General features: G+C 36.9%; 1 protein-coding gene across 3 annotated transcripts in view; it reads right to left on the bottom strand.

Annotated features, from left to right (window-relative positions):
• DDAH1 (dimethylarginine dimethylaminohydrolase 1) overlaps window positions 1-17,079 on the bottom strand; it is a 244,529-nt gene that overhangs the window by 26,362 nt on the left and 201,088 nt on the right. For all 3 annotated transcript variants that reach the window (XM_061183944.1, XM_061183943.1, XM_061183945.1), the window contains 3 exons: window positions 13,424-13,523; window positions 7,112-7,185; window positions 6,189-6,308 (listed from right to left, as the gene is read on the bottom strand). In XM_061183944.1, the coding sequence (XP_061039927.1) occupies window positions 6,189-6,308; window positions 7,112-7,185; window positions 13,424-13,523 (294 nt within the window). The remainder of the gene's footprint in view (window positions 1-6,188; window positions 6,309-7,111; window positions 7,186-13,423; window positions 13,524-17,079) is intronic.

The raw sequence follows: 17,079 nt of genomic DNA, 5'->3' as shown, positions 1-17,079 counted from the left end.
AGTCTGTTGAATACTTTTTGATGTCCATCATATAATGGATGGAACTAACGGCGCTTTAAATATAATTTCTTCCTTTTTTTTTTTTTCTATGACATTTTCTTGAAAGCTCAATAGAAAAAAAATTATTATTCCCTTTCTCCTACTTGGCTAATTTTGCCTTCTTCCTGCCTTGGGAATTACTGCTGATAATCAGCAAGGCTGTTTTGGTCTCACAGCTTCAGATTATTTATTGCCCTATCATGCCAAAGCATTTTATTTGGCCTTGCCAGCCTTGTTGGCATACAGCTCTGGGAATATTGTCAGATAAGGCAACTGCTGCCAGGAAAAGGAGCATAAACAGTTGTTACAAACTCAGAGTCTATTTGATTTTTGTGTTTTAATTTCTTAATTCAGGCATGGTAGATTATTTTTTAAAAAAATTATTGTCTTGTGGATCTCGTGAATACAACTGGAACAGACAACCTGATACTGAGACTAAATTAAACCTGCAATGGATTGTCAATTTGCCCTTCATAGTATAGACCCAAAGTGGGAAATCTTGTGGCTACAGACTGTAATTCCCTGTGGCAACAAATGAAAATGCAAAGTCTTTATTTTTCCATTTCAATCACCCTGTTGATACTAGTTACCTCTCATTCTGTCTTTTGGTTTTTGCTCTTGCTGTTCCAGTTGTCATTAAAGGAAATTCCAGGCGATTAAAAAAACATACAAAATCCAAACACATCAAGAATTTTTCCATCTTCATGTTTTATATAACCACCTATAAAATAACATGGACATTTTTGGACATAAAATCAATGCTGAAGCTGAGTCAAAACGAGAGGAAGTACTGAGTGACCTCTATTATATAGTTAGTCATTCAAAAGAAAAACACGCTGCATCCTATGCCATTTAAATTAGCTTAAAGCAAGCAGCCTATGTCCTCATTCAAGGAATCTTACAAATGTAATTCATTATTTCAGGAAGTAGATAAATAACTTAAAGACATTTCCATCCAAATGCATTATGATCATTTTAATTTAAAATTACAAGCATACTGGAATTCCATGTACTATATTTCAGCTCCATTTATATGACAAAGGCACAAAAAATGGAGTGGTGATCTCATAATTCTTTTCTTACCACATCCTTTTAGTACTTCTACTAAAAGTCTTCTTAAACAATAATTCACTGTGATACAAAAGAATAAAATTATTAATAAAAGAAAGGCCACTAAATAAAACTGCAGATGCCCTACGGAGAAAATACCTGGTCTCCTGTGTGGGGTTAGGTTAGGAAGGTGGGGATGCGCCTCTTGCCTCCCGGCCAGCAGATGATACACCTCCCCCCCGCAACATGTCAGTACCACAAGTAACTGGAGCTCCAAGCTTGGGTAGAGCAGCATCTTCCTCATCTGATTAGTTTCAGGAAAGTTTTAGCTAAGTGTCACTCTTCCCAACCTCCTTTCCTTCTCTCCCTCACTCCCTCCCTTTGTCCTTCCTTCCTTCCTTTCTCTTCCCCCCAGTTGGCTGGAAGGCTGAATGCTACCAAGGAGACTGAGTTACAAATCATTACTGTGAGTCCCTCCTGAGGGCAAGAATTATGATCTGTCCTTCCGCGACAGAGAGCATGTAATTAATCCAGGTTTCTGGAAAGCAAGTCAATTTTGTCACAGATCTAGAAAAAGAACAGGTGAGATGTGGTGCAAATCTACTCTTCATCATGTCTTTTTTCCTCCCCAACTTTACTGACATATAAAGGACAATTAAAAATTGTATATATTTAAGGTTTACAAAGATCGGCAGGCAAGGGGAAATGGGGAGATATTGGTCAAGAGGTACGAAGTTTGTCTTTTTTTCCTTAGTTAAAAAAAAAAAACACCAGGCTAGTCTGTGGACAAGACAGGCATCATATAGGCGATAAAGCAGGGATTTGAGACTTAGACCCAGCTACTGGAGAATTGTTTCTGTAAGTTAATCACAGCCCACTTCCAACAATATATGTATTTTTATTAAACTTTAAAAATTAAAGTGTAACATACAAGATGGCCCTCCACACCATGACTCCCTCCCTCTTTTTAAAGTAACTACTATTCTGACTGCTAACAGCATAGAGTAGTTTTATCTCTTGTTTAACTTTAAGTGAATGAGATAATATAATATGTACTTTTTGGAGGTTGGATTCTGTTGCTCAAATTATGTTTGGAGCAGTAGTTCCAGCTGGGTGGCAACTGGAGTTCTCATCTTTTTGAGAAGACAAACATTCCTCCTGGAAGAGTACTAGTAGATCTACTGCCTACACACGAATTAATTACTCTTATAGTATTTTCTTTTATAGCTAGAGGAGCAGGATGAAGGTAGTGATTGCCCAGGGGCACGAAGGCAATGATGAAAAGTGTAGGAGAAAAACTATAGCAAGGGCAGATTGCTCTAAAGGCTAATTTTGCTTAGATAATAGTATTTGTAGGGTAAGACTCGGTATCAAGTATCTTTAGTAATTTCAAATCAACCTAATCTCCAGTACTTTGGCCATATCAACAGTAAAATATGGTAATAATAGGTCCTCCTTTCTTCCTTCCCTGTATTAGATAAACTCTGTGTTAAGTGTGTATTAAATGTACTCTGCATTCTGGGCTTTTTAGCAGAGAACTGCTAGATGGATTATTTCATTTAAATATACAATGCATACACTATTAAATCTACTACAACCGAGACAGGCATGATGACTATCTCCATAAGAACCCACTTCATTAACCAAGAATAGATTGCAACCCATTACAAAGTGTTTCAAATGCAGTAAGACTACCCAGAAACCCTTGGGCTCTCAGCTTTGCATGAATATGCAAGAAGTAGTTTTACAGACTCTGAAGGAAGCAAGTACTCAGCAAGCAGTGACAGATGTGGGACGCAGCAGGTTTTCAGTGTATGGCACAGGGAAGGCACAATTCACCTCTGTCTAAATGTTATGCCCTTCGAAGAAATGCCCAAGTCGCCAGGGGTTTCTCTACAGAGACAAGACCGAGACATCAAGATTTGCAAAGGAAAAACAGATATCTGAGACCAAAATCATATCTTCCCTGAAACAGGTCAGATCCTGGTAACAGCAAAAAATGGGAAGAGGGGAATAGTTGGAGAGAGGGGAGGATAAAGAGGGAGATTAGCTAGAACCAATCCAAGGCAAAATAATTAGGAAAGGCTTTCCAACAGAAAAAGAATGGATATGGAGTAGGGCGGGCAACTGGGGAGAGGAGAATCAGGGTCCAGGAAATCTGATTCTGGAACCATGAGATCCTATTCAAAATGCCTTATTTCATCTGTTCTCAGTATTTTCACTTGCGAAATGGAGAAAATACGCTTTCATTACTTGTAAATGATGTATTTGTCTCTGTCCATTTGTCTTCCTGCCTGTCTATATCAGTATTTATATGTCCAAATTAGTAGTAGGACTTACCCACTATCAATTTTACTGATTGATTTAATGCAGGAGCCCAAACTATTCTCAAATAAATAAGCAGTTCAATTCACTAAATCTGAATTTCACCAACCCACCTATTTCTGACCTGAGAACATGCCCTCATGGAGAGCTCATTATTCTTCAGTTTGCTTTGCTCTCCTGCTTTTGCTACAAGGGAAGAGAACCTTTTTGATGCTAGGAACATGGCAGGTGGGCATTTGCCAACTCCACAGGCCCATAGTTTATGAAGCACATTTGCTGATGGAAAATTCAATCTCCAAAAATGTCCTTCTAGTCAGTGAGGGTTATTTATAGCTTCTGACACAGAAGGTTTCAAGTATAGAGTGAACATCACTATTAACACTAACTCAAATGAACTTTAAAGGAAGGAGGACTATAAAACCCTCATAGGATGCCCTTAAAAGATGTGGTCTTAGAGGACTTGACAATGGGAAAGGAAAGATTAAGGGAGAAATGTGAGTGAGTTGCCAAGGCATACAATGGGACTTGGGGCTTGGCTTTCTTTTTTCAGGTCATCAGTGGCCCTCTTTTCTGATTGCAGGGTTTTCCCCCTCCAATTTTTTTTTTTTTTTTTTTTTTTTTTTTTTTTTACCAAAGGAATGATGGTCCAACACCTCTGTAGCAATACAGCCTCTTCTGCTCAGAGCCTGTGGGTACCCAGACTCCTACTTCATGGAGATAAACTCATCTCTTGCTCACTTTTACGTCCCAACCTCTTTAGACGTCACCTGCCCCATCCAGCTATCTGGGAGCCCACAAGAAAACTCTTCATTAGTTGGGCTAGTTTGCCCACATCTCATGAGTATATTTTGCTTAATTTTTGCTTATTCCATGTCCCCACCTGTAACACTCTCTCACTGAATCTCACCCTGATAAATCCTTCAAGACCCACATCTAGCCACATTTTCTTCGTGAAGTTTTCTCTGAATATCTAAACCTCAAGAGTTTCCTCTTCTCCTCTGAATAATAGTTAGGGCTATTTCATATAACTTAGTGCTAGTTATATTGTATTGTATATATTATATTATTGTATATTGTATTATCTCTTAGTTTGTTATATGTTAGTTTCTCCAGATTATTTAAGTTAGGGACCAATTTGAGTTAGGGACCTATTGGTTAGAGACCAAGCTATTTGAGTTAGGGACCTAGTTTACCCAAAATGGCAGATGGGGCTACTTTTTCTAGTTTGTCTACCCAGAGAGGTTCTTTCTGCTAATTCACACAAAGACACAGCACAGACCAGCTTCAGCCTTTTCCTTCTCTTGTAATCAATTTCAGACATGTGCAGACCAACCCAGCTGCCATGGAGAGAAAACATAGTTAGTCCCTGAGCAGAAATATAATCTTTCTAGATCCTCTAAGTGACACCATTCATCAGATGTTTTCCTTCAAGACACCTTTTTTTTTTTTATATGCAGAAAGTTGACATAGCCTTCCAGCTGAAACAGAACAAAAGACATTCTCTAAAGGCAACAGAAAAAGCCACCAAATTCAAATTCTGAGGTAGGTTGTTCAACAACAATTGTTAAAGGTCCTAGAAATACAATCAGAGATACAGTTTGAGAAAAGGAAGAAAGGCCAAGTGAGCTGACTGAAGAAGTTTCAGATAATGCAAAGGGGAAAGTCAGCAAGTGGGAGGCAATGATTGCTTCCCAGACAAACCATACCAAGTCTAGCACTGAGGCAGAAGAGTAAAGACCTGATAGGGCAAACAAATAAATTGTATACCTTGGAGCACACAGACTTCCTCTCTTTGCCTAAGAGGAGTTACTGTCTTGGTCCTCTAATAAGTCATGTGTAGTGCAGGACCACCTGAGAGGAGGGAGCAAGATGTAGTCCCAGCCCACCATTTAGTATTAGCCTTGCGATCTGGGGCGAGCCACTCGATCTAGTTCTTAACTGCAAAATAGAGATAAAACCACCTCCCGCATTCATTTATTCATCATTCTCTTTATTTAAGGACCACCATGGGCCAAGCACAAAGGGGCACTATGGTGAGCAAAACAGACATGGTTTTTGCCCTTATGAAGTGTCCAGATAATCTCCCAGGTTGTTAGTTACAGAGACGGAATGTGCCTTTGAACTGTAAAGCACTGTAACGATGGAAGGTCTTCTTCACTATCAGTGACTTCCACTCTCAATCTAGCTATGTGACCCAAGGCAAGTTGTAATTTTTCTGGACTTTCCTTTCCTATCTGTGAAATAAGAAAATTTCCTTTCCTAAAATTTAAGTATTCCAATGCAAATGAAGAAGTTAAGATTTTTAGGTACTTCTGAATCATGTCTTTCTAAAAGATTATTATGAAATAGTTCAGAAATACAAAAGGATGAGAATAACGTAATGACCCCATGTGTACCAATTACCTGACTTAGATAAAACATTACAAAGAGCTCTACTGGTGGGATGCCTTCCTTTTCCCCAGAAGAGATAACTGCGATGAGTTTGGTATTTATTATTCTGAATCATGGCCTTTCCAGGAAACCTGGTGTGTAAGTAAGAATGGTTCACCAGTGAAGAACTCTTCCTATAAGTGTACTTCCCAGAGAGTACTTACTAGGTGTTCCCAGTTCCTGATAAATGTGAGGTCATGACAGTGTACATCACAGAAAGCTCAAGTACCAGCCTGTTCTCTCCCTGCCACCCTTGCTTGCTATCCACCCAGTAGACAGAATTAGAAAAACCATGTGGCAGGCACCACCTACTGCATTTAGAAAGAGTAAAGTTTTATATTTACCTTGAGAGCCTTCTGTGCAGATTCACTGGATCCAATTGCGATGAGGTTAGGCCCAGCCATGCTGCAGAAACTCTTCAAGTGCAAAGTATCGACCACTGGGACTGTGGAGACCGCGTAGTCCTATGCATATAATAGAAACAAGTAGTTTGTCATTTCAGAATAATTCTAAAACGCATTCAAATCTGCTCAAAACATTCTTGCTCCTCTGGAGGCTGCCAGGGTCCCTGAACATCTGGAAGGAAAACTGGGACCCACAAGTTTGGGTATTGCCAGTTAAATGAAGATCGCTTCTAAAAAGAAAGTGCAGAGCCCCCTTCCTGACGTGTGACTGCGTCAACAGCTTCACTGGCTGACCTATGTAGTGGGCTACTCTGGAAGGATGAATATCCTGTGTAAACAAGAGCCTCACATCGTCATGCGGAACAGAGCTTTTTGGGGATTACATCCCTTCCTAAGCAGTCTGGTGAGCCAATCTGCTAATGATCAATAGAGTAAAGGGAACTTGGGAGGATGTATGTGCAATGCCTAGCAGAGTTTCCAGCACACAGTAGGCACCCAAGTACAGGTGATCTTTGATTCCAATCTGAAAAATCCACATTTCATGTTAGAGGCAATTGGGACTCCAGATTTTTTTTTAAAGTCATCGATTGTGCCAGAAACATCTGCCAGGTGGTTGTATGAGTATACACTGGGAGAAAACAGATGTCCACCATAACTTTGTCTGTTGCTGCTGTGGGAGTCCCATGAAGCCTATTTATTAAGTTCTAGCTTCTAAAACTTCTAGCAAGCATACAAATATTAGGAATTATTTTGCAAAGCCTGTGACATATAAATACCATTATTCATGACATATTGATTCAATGGGTCTATGAATGTTTATTAGGTAGTTACTCTGTGCCAGGCATAAATTATCCTTTACCTACCTTAAAAGTATCAGCCAAGATTTCAGCACCTCGTTGATTTGTCCTTTTGGAAAGGCCCACAAAAAACTCTCTGCCTATAATAAAAGGCATGGAACACAGTCAGTGGGTGGCACCACAGAGATGGCGTACTATTTCTCTATCTATAAATAAAGACCTTAAAGCATCACACAGTTCTTTCCTACCGTAGAGGGCAGCTCCACTTGTACTCTGACCCCTGCTCTCTTTACACAAATCTGGTTTCAAATTATTGCCTTTAAAAATAAACTTTTTCAAATTCACAGAGGCAGAAAGTAGAATGGTGGTTGCCAGGGGCTGATGCAGGGGAGGGGGGAGGGGGGAAATGGGGAGTCAGTGTTTAACGGGTATGACGTTTCATTTTGGGAAGGCAGAAAAGTGCTGGAGATGGATGGTGGTGATAGTTGCACAACGTGAATGTAGTTAATAACCCTGAACTGTACATTGAAAAGTGGTTAAATGGTAAATTTTATGTTATGTATATTTTACCACAATAAGAGAATAAAGTTTTTATTTAGGAAACCATAGAATTAAACACATTAATAACCTGTAATCAGAAATTAAGCAATAGCAATGACAAGTTAGCAGAGCTTCCTTTTTTTCCCTAAAAGAACAATACTAGACAGTCTTGATCAGCTCAAATACCTTTTTCTATAATGTTGATGTAAGGGCTGAAGAAACCGTCTGGGTAAAGTGAGTTTAGTGCTGACTGGTCTTCAGGTCTGAGCTCTAACAGCTGTTTTTAAAACAATACGCCCATTTATTTCAAATCAACCATCAAAGGTTGATGTAGATAGTGCCTATCTACAAAGCACTAAAGTTTAGAAGAATGAAACTTTCTACTTATTTGGCTTTTCTGAAATTCTACAATTTTTCTTCTCAGAAGGCAAAACATTAAGTAAAAATGGTCTCCTAGTTATAGGCAAAAAAACAATTATAGTAAATAGAGTTAGGCAATACATAAATGTAGAAATTCTTATCCTCCCTTAATTCTTTGGAAAAGAATACGACATGAAATGTGGGAAAAAAATTCCAAGAGAAATCAGTACATATTTTGCCTCAGAACAAGTACAAGAAGTGTAGCCATGTAGAAAGAATTGCTTGATAGACTTTACAGCTATTACAACTTTTATCTTCGTGGTGTCCTTATAAAAGGGGTAAAAGACATAGGTCAGATGATGTTATGATAAATTCCATTGGCTTATACTGTTGGCAGACATAGGAATTGTTGACAGCATGTTGACAGTGTTTTTGGTAATGGTATGATTGTGTTGTCCCTTAAGAAAACTCACTACATACAAATCAAAACTTAAGTAAGAGAAAGATCCTTTACTTAACAAAAGTATTACACTTTATTAAAAAAGTCAGTTGAAATTAAAAACAAATCAAATTTCCTTAATTCTCTTAAGATAAATATAGATTTATAAATTAGATTTACATTTCTAAGAAAAACATTTAATGCATTAAGCAAATTTAAATGCATTTACAGTGGGCCTTACACATTATTTCCATTTTAAAAGACTAAGATGAGATAGGAACGTACAAAGAAACGCAAACTGCTTTTCTCTTTAAAAAGTAAGTTGGACTTCTGTTTCTAGCAGTATGGTGGGCTATATCCCTTAAATGGCCTTCCTGATTAAAAAAACTGAAGTACTGGAATCAAAATATTAAAAAGGCTTTTTTTTGGTGTTATGTCTCTTATGTCATTTTCTTCTATACCAATTCACCTTCTTTTTTTTTTTTTTCCTTCCTTACCTCATTCTTTCATAGGAGATATCAGGTCATTTGTCCTACTGACTTTCCTACAGTCTGGATTTGGTTGATTGCTTCCTTGTGTACCATCTAACATTAAATTGTTCCTTTATCCTTTGTATTTTTTGGCAAACTGATAGTCTATGTAGATGCTTCTTTAGATTCTTGTTCAATTTTTTCTTTTTTCTTTTTGGATAGGACTAGTTCAGAGGTGGGGCTGTACTTCTACTGCATCACATCCTGAGGCACATGACTGACTGTCACACTTTCAGTGATGCTAGAATGATCAGTGTGTTCAGGTGGTATCAGCCAGATTACTCCATTATAAAGTCCCCCACTCATTTTTTTAAAACTGTTGTTTCATTCCTTTATCTTTTTTTTTTTCCCCCACCGTGTGGCATGTGGGATCTTAGTTCCCCGACCAGGGATTGAACCCGTGCCCTCTGCATTGGGAGTGTGGACTCTTAACCACTGGACCGCCAGGGAAGTCCCTCATGTAAAAGTTTTAACATCCTTTGATGATCATTGCACAGGTCCATTGTTTTATTAGGGATCTACATTTACTGGCTAGAATTCTAAAAATAAAAACTTTTCTCAATCAAGTATTTGGTCTACTTGAAATAGAATTCACAAAGAAAAGATAGGCTAAATGCTTGAGTCTTTCCTTTATATTTATCAATTATCAAAATAATGAGTTGGTATCCCAGCAACTTATAATAATGACCAATATGTTTTTTTTAAAAAACATCATTATCCACTAATAAGCCAAAGAATAAATCATAATGGAAATCAGAAAATATCTGGAATTAATGATAACAAAAATATTCATATCAAAACACAAAGGATTCCGCTAAAGTTGTACTTGAAAAGCTTTATAGCCTTAAATGTTTACATTAAGAAGAAGAAAGGTTCAAAATTAAAGAGACAAAATTCCACCTTGAAATTCAAGGAAAAAAGAACAATAAAAACAAAGGAATTTGAAGGAAGGAAATACAGGTAGAAACAGGAACAGAAAAGGAAACATATGAGAGAGAGGGTTCAATAAAGCCCAAAGTTGATTCTTTGAAAAGATTAATAAAATTGACAGATCTCTGGCAAGAAATAGAAGGCACAAATAAACATTATGAACGAAAAGGGGACATAGCTGTAGTTGTCGTGAAACTTAAAACAGACATTAAGAAAATATGAATAACTTTATAGCCAACATTTAAAAAACTCAGATAAAATAAATAAAGTCTCAGAAAACAAAACTCACCAAAACTGGCTCAGAAAAACCTCAATAGTCATATAATCATTACAGAAACAGAACTGGTTTAAAATCTCCCCACAAAGAAAGCACCAGGTCCACAGGGCCTGTTTATAGGTAAGTTCTACCAAAGTTCAAGGAATGCACAATTAAAGTTGTACTGATTTTAGAGAATAGAAACATAGGAAATATTCCCTAATACATTTTATATGAGGTTAACATAACTTCAACCAAAGCCAGACAAGGATAACAAAAAAGAAAAATTATAGGCCACAGAAACAAAATCTTAAACAATTATCTAATTGTTTAGATAATTAAACAACTAAATACAAACTAAATACAACACTAATAAAAAGAGAATATATCTTGATCAAGTTTGATTTCATTCCAGGGATGTAAACTTTGACCATTGATATCAGAAAATCAATTAATGTAATTAACCACATCAATAGATTAAAGAAAAAAATCATATAATCATTGAATGGAAATAAGAGTTCATCACCTGAAATTCCATTTCTAGCTGTTTACTTTAGAGAAACTCTTATACACGTCCCCAAGAGACACACACAAGACTGTACATAGCAGCATTGAAGATAGACAAAAACTGAAAAGCACTCAAACATACATCAACAGTAAAATGAATAAATACATTGTTCGGTATTCTTACCATGGAATTCCACACAGCAGTGAAAATGAGTGAACTCCAGCTACATGGATCAAGTTAGATCAACGGCAGAAAAATCACACAAGAGTTCATACAGTATCATCCTAATTATACAAGCCGTAAGAAAAGCGAAACTAAACAACATATAATTTTAGGAATGCATATATTGAGGTAAAACTCAAAGAAAGACAAGACAGTGATTAACACAAAATTCAGGCTACCTCAAGCTGGGAGGAGAGAAAGTTTGGGAGTGGGGCTTCCATGGTCCCGGCAATGTTCTATTTCTTACACCAGTTGTTAGGTACTCAGGTGATCATTTTTATTATTGACCTTTAAACTATACATAAACATTTTATAACTCTTTTTTATATGCTCCATATTTCACAAAAATAAATAAATGAAAGTAGAAGTAAGTTGATGTTGTCTATTTCAGAGAAATAGGACTGAAACAACTTCTACCAGTAGCTGCTTGCTTGCTTGACTGACAGATTTCCCAGCGGAACTGGAGTTGGAAGCCTCTTTCCTTCTGTCCATTTCCTGATCAATTATTAATGACGCTCTGAGTTACAGAAGGAAGAGGACACAGAGTGTATGGGAAGCGCTCCAGATTTTGGTTCTTACTCAACCGCGTAATCTAAAAATTGAGTGGTGATGTTTGTACAATGTTGTGAATGCAATTAATGCCACTCAAATTGTACACTGAAAAATGGTTAAAATGGCAAATTTTATGTTATATATATTTTACTACAATTTTAAAAAAGGGAAAAAATCGAGAAGTAGGAAATAGAAGGTAGGACCACACATTAGGTATGAATGAGGAGCCAAGCAGATAAAGATCTTAATATCACAACACTATCTCAGTTTTCAATAGAATAACTTTTAAGGTAATAAGTATTGAATATTACCAAAACAAAGCTTACAGATAGTGTCCAAGGCAAACCTCAATACTTAGTACCTAATTAGAAGTTATGGGAAAAACATTAGGCTTGAGATGCTGTGGAAAGACCTTTGACCAATGGAAGAGGTTCCTAAGCTTTGCCGAAACAATGAGAAGATTTTAGGGAATCTTGTTCAGCTCAGCTGTTGAGATAACTAAACGGCTGTGAATACAGCTTGTTTTAAATCATTCTTCAAATAGCATCAGTACCTGCTCACAGCAAGTTATTTATTATACAGCTATGTTCTGGTAAAAAAGAATTTTATTGTAAGGAAGTGTGAGTAACACATCTAGCTTTTCACAAAAGCCTATTTTCTTAAGAGAAACAGACTGTTGTTCTGTGCTACTAAAAAGAATGAAAAGTGCCATCAACGGGAGACACAAAGAATATTCTAAGCGGAAGTTACTAGGCAGATTCAAAGAATGCCTGAGTCGGCTTGGACACAACTGGAGCTGAGAATGCAGCGTAGGTCTCTCTGACTCCTTGTTCTGTGTTCTTATGGCTCAGTGGGTGTGCACATCAAACCCCAGAGGCAGGCCCATTGCCTGTGACAGTGGTGGCACAGGTTGTGCAGGGCACAACTCCAGGGGAGGCTTTCCACAAACCTATGATAAAAATGGCACCCCCTGGGGCTCGGTGACACAGTCCCCATCCACAAGTATGTGACACCAAGCAAGGAACTATGCAAATGTCCCAGGATAAAGACTCCTCCTCCTCCAGGAACATTAATTTTTTCAAAATGTAAGTTATACAAAACATTATTTTTATATTAAAGTGAAGATGGCTGTATTTTGTCTATATACATGGGATTCGATACAAAATTCACATCAGCTAAAATATTAGACTTCCAAGAAGCTCCATGTTTTCAGTGGGCCACATGGGTCTACATTCCCAAATCTCTCGGGACCAGCCTCTGCTGTTAGGGCTACATCTGTGAAACAGGTATTTATTCTTTGACAAGTAGGGGAAAATAGACTCTCATTATCAATTAAAAATTATTATTGATTGTCTTGTTTATCAATATAACTAGAATGAACCTGGTGACCCAGATTTTAGCACATGACTTTACAAAACAATAATAATGATCATAAAGAGTTGGAAAGGTTAAATGCTAAAATTATCATTTCTTTAGTAGCTATATTATATGCAGTATAAAAACTGATTTCAGTTAAATCAATAATAATATCAGCTGTTTATATTTTGTTGAGTTCTGCTATTATTCATTTGGCATTAAGCCAAGCCAATCTGCACTGAAAAGTATTTAAATCTATCTTGCCATCTGGGAAGAAAATTATTTGTAAATGACACATCTTGAATTAACAGTCTTTCAAATACAGCCCAGATATACTGTCACACAATGCAAAGCTATGCAACCCATAAACTAATGTTGTAGAACACAGTAGACACAACCTATAAAATGAAATGTATATACTGATAACATGTAGAAATATGAAAATATGTGCATACAAAAGTACTAAAGGTACTTTAATATTCAATAAAAAAGTATTCAATAACCCAAATATTGAAAAGATTATCTTTGAATGAAAGGTCATTTTTAATTTTCTCTCTTTTGTGCTTTTCTGTATTTTCCAAATTACCCTTACTTTGGTAATTAAAAAAAAATTATAATTAAACAAGGGGATATAGGCCAGGTATTAGAAATATTTTTAGATAGGAAAAAGTAAGTACAACTCTACCTGTGAATAAGACATCTCCACCATCTAAGGTTGCATTTTCATCTTTCATCTCTACTATGTTGAGCTGAAGTTTTTCTAATGCTTCTTTCATCATGTCAACCTGTTGAAAATAAAATGATTCAGATTAATATTCTACCATTTTCTAACAAGAAAACCAATCATCTAAAACTTCAGAACACTGAATTATGCCCCCATGTGCACACATACACATATACAATGCACACCCTAATGAATTTGTGAATGTGTGTAGTATAGTTTGGACCAGCCATGATCATTTGCAAGAGAAGAAATTATCTATTAGGAATTGTCCATTTTGTCTCCTTCTAGTCTAACATCGAGTCAATATTATACTCGTTTCATTCTGTCAGAGTCTGACTACTTAGAGGACACCGTTGAAGGTGTGACTAATTAGGGCACAAGAGTCAAGAGAGGCGGGAGGCAGAACATCCAACCTTCCTACCCGTCCCAGAAAAACAGAAGATTTAATTTTAAATCTTAAGTCAGCCATTCAGTCAGAATTGCACACACAGAGTAATATGTGCAAGGAATATCAATGACAATAACCAACAACTTGAAATCTCAGCCCATTGGAGAGTCACTGTTTTCTATTCAAATATTTTCTAAAATGTCAGAACATCTAAGGCTTCTCTGTAAATCTGAACTGTTATTTAAATTTAACCTAGGTCTCTAGAGGTGATTAACAAATACAATAATTGTAATCAAACCAAAGAATACCTGAAAATGAATTTCGGGATCTTTCTATGATCCCAGGGTACAGTCTAAAGCACAAGAGATATCCTGGGCCAAACTAGGGAACACTTGTAGTAAGGTTTACATTAATACCAGAAAAAAATGTAAGGCATAACAAATACCCTTTGAAGTCCTTCCAGCAGTTCAACAAAACAATTTAAATATTTCTGAAGGTCTGTATAACTTTTAACATGGTAAAGGTCTACATTGAGAAGACATGAACAGGGACTAAGGGAAAAACAAGAGATCACATGACACTGGGAAAAGTAGAAGTTCTGCCAAAATACAGCATGCCCAGTACACATAGTGAAGTCGTCAAAGAAGAGTTTAGGAGACATAAATATAGCAGAGTAACTTCTAAAGTAATAAAAACATGGAAATACTTTGACAGCAAGCCTGACATTCATGCAGTCAAAAAATTTAAAGAGAATGCAAAATAAAATAAATATACCATCTCATCCTTGTCCTGGAACTCGTGTAAAAATTCCACAAACCAGAGTGACTCAGAACAATAAAAAATTATTTCCATGGATGAAATGGTCTTAAAGTAATAAATACATCTAGTGACCTCTTTTAAACAGTAGAATAGGTTTTCCTATGTAACAGGAAGTGAAATCGTTGCTATAGCATAAAAAAGAAGGAAAACAATATCTACTATGACTCATTGGGCTACAGTGAACCCAGGAAAACACACAACTGCTTCCTTCCAGCATCTGCCTCTGTGTCCATGGAAAATTCATTGAGTTTAGAGAAATCATGAGAACTGAGCTACTGTTACCTTTTGTTTCTATTATGAATGCTACTGCTTCCGTTATAAGTTAACATTTCAGAGATTACTAGGAATTCAGCAATAACATGAAAAGTTTATATGTAATAACTCAGGAACTTTATTCAACTCTTAATTAACAGTTCAAAGAGAAAAGAAGTAGGGAGATTAACAGATACCAGTTTCAGGAACATTGCACTTCTTTATAGGTCCTATGTCTTTCAAATTAATGTTTTAGGGATAAAATTCTTGCGGTTTCTTAAAAGTTAAAACAGCTGCACTGACATGAAAAAACTGGCTTTTGTGTAAGAGCCGTACTTAAAAAAAAAAATTCAGTCACATCTATATAAACAAACAAAAAAATTCAGTCACATCTATATAAACAAATTCAGTCACATCTATGTAGGTACATACCACAAACACGGGTAATACTATTACTTTCAGAGTTAAGGGTATGGACAAGTTAAAAAATGTTTTAAACATTAACTAAACAGTCTTGAGAATTGCAGGACCATATGGCATCAGATGTGCAATGCTAACCCCGATGAAATTTCTGAAGAAGAAACAGGAGAGGCTGAACCCAGAGGCTCAGCTCCATTGAGAACCGCACGCTCTTTGGCACAGGGGTTCCATGAAGCAGACAAACTCGGCTGCAAACAAGGCCCAGTGTTGCCCTGACACACGGTCCCATAACAAGCCAGCTATTCAGGTAAACAGAACACTAAATATAATTATAGAAGTGGGAATTTTTGCTGGAAAATGTCCAAACCATGAGCCTTCAAGAAACTGCCCATTCTGTGGTTACATGGCTATGGTTAATGTTGACTTAATTAAGCTTCAAGAGGAAAAAAAAAAAAGGTCAAAAACACACCCACCTTTCACTGAGACAGTAATCTTGCAGAGTGGAAATTAGCATTACTCAGGGTAGAGAGAAACTGTCAGAACAAATAGTATTAATCCCAAAGGCTGAGTTGAATGGGTCATTTTAGCCCATGAAATTAGAAACAAAAAGGGCAAATTATAGAAACAACCTTAATTTAAACTTAACTATATTATTTTCATACTCTATTCTAAAAAATTTACAAGAACTTCTTCCTTCCCTTTTCACTCTACATGCATTCTTTTCTTTTCTTTTTTTTTTTTTTAAACTTTATACTTCCATTTCTTTTTGCCCCATCTTTTCTCCTCCCACCCTTTGCTACAGATTCCTTCCCCGGCCATAGGGGGTTCAGGCCACCCCTGCCGCTTCCAACCCATATGTCTAGAGTGGGTATTATTTTTGAGGTAATTGTCTTTTTCTTTTCTTCTTCCCTCACTCCCTTTCTTTGTTTTCTGGAGTACAAATGTTAAAAAATGTAGAGTTCTTGGGGTTACACATTCACAGTCACTCCTGGGAATGTCTGTATAGCGTAGTATTATGAGCCAGGGCCTGGGGTTCAAATCACAACTCTGCTACTTATTAGCCAAGTGACCTTAGGTTGTTTAACTTTCTGAGCCTCAGTTTTCTCATCTTTAAAATGGGTGGTTAGTCATAATAGTAACAACTTCCTAGGCTCCTCCTGCACATTAAATACACGTAAAACACTTAGCACATGATAATTGCTCAATAAATATTAGATATGACTTTTGTTATTTTGATGAAAACCAGCTTGTGTGGACCCAGTGACTAATACTTGTACTATGAAACTGACCCACAAGAGAAAAGCTGTTGTTTTCTCTTACATTTGGATGAGTTTCTTGTTTTTTACCACCCCATGACAGATCCCATCTGCTTTCTAGTGAATTAAAATTAGTCTTTTCTGCAAAGCCAGTGTAAAGTCAGAGCACATACATTGAGGACACATTTAAATTTAAATCATTCCAATCTGATTTCTTTCCAGCTACTGGAAGTTGTCAGGCTATATGGTAGATTTCTTGTATAATCTCTGCTTTGAAATAGCCCTCTGGAGGTAATACACAAGGTGGGAAGCGGGCCTGTCTGGTAAGATGTCCCACAGGACTCAAAAGAGTGTCAGCCAAGATGATACAGAATGATTACAGTTACTGAAGACATTACACTTGGGCTTGTCTAAAGAATTCCCTCTCCTTCTCAATGCCTGGTCTCCTTTTCTCACCTTTTCTGTTCTACTCTCTTCTTACT

The sequence above is a fragment of the Eubalaena glacialis genome, chromosome 3 (genome assembly GCF_028564815.1).
Source record: "Eubalaena glacialis isolate mEubGla1 chromosome 3, mEubGla1.1.hap2.+ XY, whole genome shotgun sequence".
NCBI lineage: Eukaryota > Metazoa > Chordata > Mammalia > Artiodactyla > Balaenidae > Eubalaena > Eubalaena glacialis.
The sequence above is the reverse complement of the archived record's forward strand: the minus strand, read 5'-3'. Positions and strand labels throughout refer to the sequence as shown.